The sequence below is a fragment of the Haplochromis burtoni genome, unplaced genomic scaffold (genome assembly GCF_018398535.1).
Source record: "Haplochromis burtoni strain Fernald_Lab_line unplaced genomic scaffold, NCSU_Asbu1 Contig_884, whole genome shotgun sequence".
Lineage (NCBI taxonomy): Eukaryota > Metazoa > Chordata > Actinopteri > Cichliformes > Cichlidae > Haplochromis > Haplochromis burtoni.
In genome coordinates, this window is record NW_024583245.1 from 35908 (window position 1) to 39372 (window position 3465).

The 3465-nt window shown below is 42.3% G+C and overlaps 1 protein-coding gene across 1 annotated transcript in view; it reads right to left on the reverse strand.

Annotated features, from left to right (window-relative positions):
* Positions 1 to 23: 23 nt before the first annotated feature.
* LOC102293573 (cerebellin-1) overlaps positions 24 to 3465 on the reverse strand; it is a 28573-nt gene continuing 25131 nt past the window's right edge. Inside the window, exon 3 of the mRNA XM_005950947.3 lies at positions 24 to 1672. Within this exon, the coding sequence (XP_005951009.1) occupies positions 1475 to 1672 (198 nt within the window). The 3' untranslated portion in view covers positions 24 to 1474. The remainder of the gene's footprint in view (positions 1673 to 3465) is intronic.

A 3465-nucleotide genomic window follows, 5' to 3' on the forward strand; every position in this document is an offset into this window, starting at 1 on the left:
ATATATATATATATAATTTTGTAAAGTTGAAGGTTGTTTCATTGTCCACAGTCCACATTGAAGAAAAGCAGGAAAGGATCCGTGCTAGGAGGCAAATGAGCAGCAGCGGATAAAGTACACACATGAGGAAGGGAGGATGGAGGGAATAACAGAGGTGTGCTAAAAGGAAGCCAAACCTGCACTTGTGGGTAAACAGCATAGTTAAAGAGAGAAAAGGGATCCTACATGGAGATACTATATCTAAAACATGGCAGCAGTGACAGGGAGGAAGCAGACTGACTGTACGGGTGAAAGGACATGTGCACAGAAGCCTGATTCAGAGTCGTGATTAAAACAGTGGAGGAACAAAGTAAAGTATTACTTCCTGTTTGACTATCAGTGTTCGGTTCATTAGATATAGACACCAGAGATTGATGGAGAAGTATTGAGTACCTGACTAGAGAGTGGAGACGGTTTATTAAACTGAACTGTTCTGTCTTCTACTGACTTTTGTTCTCCCCAGTTGCACTTTGTATACAAGTTTAATGACTGCCTACTAATGGACCACAAGTATTAGTGGGTGGGGTGGGGGCACTCGGATGAGTGTAGAAAAAACTTCAGTTTATTGTAGAAAAATGTTGTCATCTAAACACACACAGCAAAGTATTTAAGCCATGTTTTCCTAACCTTGACCCCACTGCTACAAGTGCTGAACCATAACCATTACAAAGCTGAATCCTGCTACGTGCTAAATATAATGAAGAGGAGAAACAGACGTGTGTTTAAAGAACAAATGGTGCATTTATTGTAAAAGGCTTGTGATTATGATGATAAATAAAAGGTTAGCCCCTGATTCTGTGATCAGACTTTACTGTTTACACTCTAAAAAGTATAGTTTGGCTTCAGGGGAAGAAGCTGATCCAAAATCAGTGGCGTTTATGTCGAGCATGAGAAAAACACAAACACACATATGGGCACAGTAAACTGGGGTTAGCGAGGAATAGTTGCTCAAGTAATATTGGTCAAAGCTTATGCAGATGGTGATCGATGAAGAAATGATGGGATTGTGGGGACAGGAGGGAGGGTTACACGTGGGCTTCAGAACACTCTGGACCATATCAGTGATCGATCTGTCAGCAGAGTATAGAAAAGGTTTTGGCTGTCCAAAGCTGCAGTCAAGCCACGAGGAAACAGAGGGAGGAGAAGGATGCATGAAAGGATGGATGAAAAGAAGAAGCAAAGTGAAGAAGCTGACCGTACACTCTCATGTGCCGGCTCTGTAACTTTCTCACATCATGCTCATATCTCTCTAACATCTCATCCTTCCTCTGCAGCGTCCCAAACACAAGTCTGTTGTCATGTTTCCCTCCCATCTTAACCATGTCCTTTTTCTTCTTCCTCCACCTGCCTTTTCGTCATCTTCCTTTTGCTTTCCAGCTTCCACCAGCTCGTCCTCCTTTGTTTCCATCCCTGCACCTCCTCCTCCTCTTCCTCTCTACATGGGGAACACCAGGAAGCCTGAGAAGGTGGAGTATTTCCATCCTCCCATTAGGTTTCCTCTCTCCAATTTGAGGTAGGCCCGGTCTCCCTTCTCCATCTGGATCAGAACACCATTGCTGGCTGCCTCACGCGTCACGTCCTGGTCCCCGGCAAATGCCGAAATCACTGGCCAACCGTTGTGCATCAGGCTCACCTGGATGAAAAGGACAGACGGCGTATAGAATGAAAAGTGTGGAAAAGAGACAAACAGTCCTCAAGTTGCTCACAGAAGCAGGAACATATGGCATGGCAGACTTCCAAAACACTCAGTGCAATAATGATGCTTCCATGAGGACTAACAGCATCGTATTTCTGGACTTTTTAGTTGTCATATTTTAAAGAGGAAACGCATGCAAAGATTTCATTTGAAGCTTTGTGCTCTGCACATTATCCACTTGTAGAAAGACAGAGATATGCGCACAAACACTCACACAGTGTCTGATTCAACAAATGTTTCCGTGGGGAATAACATCTTCTTCTTCTTACAGAGAGACGAAGCTGTGAGCGCTGTGTCCCCTCCCTCGCCCAGGTTCAAACCTGACAACGGCTTTCATCGCTTCGCTTCTGAGCTACAGCAGAAAAACAAGCGCTCCCTATATGTTTCCCCCTTACACTTCACTTAAACAAAATCATCGATTCGTTCTACCTCTGGTACCTGCAAACGTCTGTTTATGCAGGAACACACTTTATAAACCCTGTGAGATTACAGACCGTCCTGTGAGAAGTCTCACTGCAACCTGATAAGAGAAGCAACACAATGTTTCTGTTGTACTGCCTTTCTTCAGGTTCTTGTACGAGTCTTGTTTTTTACAACACTAGGGTGGCTGATGTGAGTTTGTTATGTCATGCTCCTATTTTAAAATACAATCATAAGATGTTAAAATGTGCCTAAAACTAATTATTTTCTGCAGGAATCACTGACGTGAAAAATAGATTTTCCAGCATAAAAAATATTTATTAATTAGAATAATAAAAAACGCTGCCGATAGCTCGGTCTCTATCTTACACCAGCAGTATAGATGCAAGACGCTTTCACCAGGCTGTGTGCAGTGAAGCTCCTCACAGGTGAAACTGTCAGCCTGGAGTTTGACTGTTTCAAAGAAAGAGAAAGTGAAGCTGCAGGAAATGTGTTGGGGTTTTTTGGTCACACCAACACAATTTTCTTGCATTCACTGGATTTCCCCCTCTATCCCAAAATGAAATTCAACTTAAAAGTTAGCTTTTTTGTCCTTTTCTGATCTGATGGAGACCCAGAGTACACTCCAGAGGCAGATGTGCAGGCTAGTTAATAATCTAGGAATCTACTGGAGGCTGGAAATGTCAAAGAATAACCTTGGAAGGGCAATCAGCCATCGATATCTTATTTTTCTCCAAGTGAAAACTTTATGGTCACACCTAATACACACATTAGTAAATGTAAGTAAATGTAACAGAGTATATTGTATCTGAAACTGGTGGACAACTTCTTGGATGGCTAGATGGATTAAAAAATGGACTGGGCACTTTTAATATTCTTCTACCACTCGTTCCTTTAAAACTCCCAACATATATTGTCATCTGCCTCCTGGTGCACAGAAACAACACGCTGGCTGTTTGTTTCTGTGCAGGTCACTCTGGTGTAGTAGTGTTTTCATTTTCAACAAGCTGACTGCAGTTTGAAAGATTTTGATTCCTTAAACAAACGTCATACACGCCACGTTACCTGTCTACATGATCTTTACAGTATGGACATCAGGAAGAAAAACTCAAATTTACAGCTGAGAGCTAAACATGTCAAAATATTTCTGTTTGCTCTCGAGGTAAAAAACTGTAAAACCGTCACCAACTGATGGAACACAGTCATAAACATCCCATAATTATACACTTATCCAAGTCATTCTGCCTGATGGTCAGGAAAGTGTGTGTGTGTGTGTGTGTGTGTGTGTGTGTGTGTGTGTGTGTGTGTGT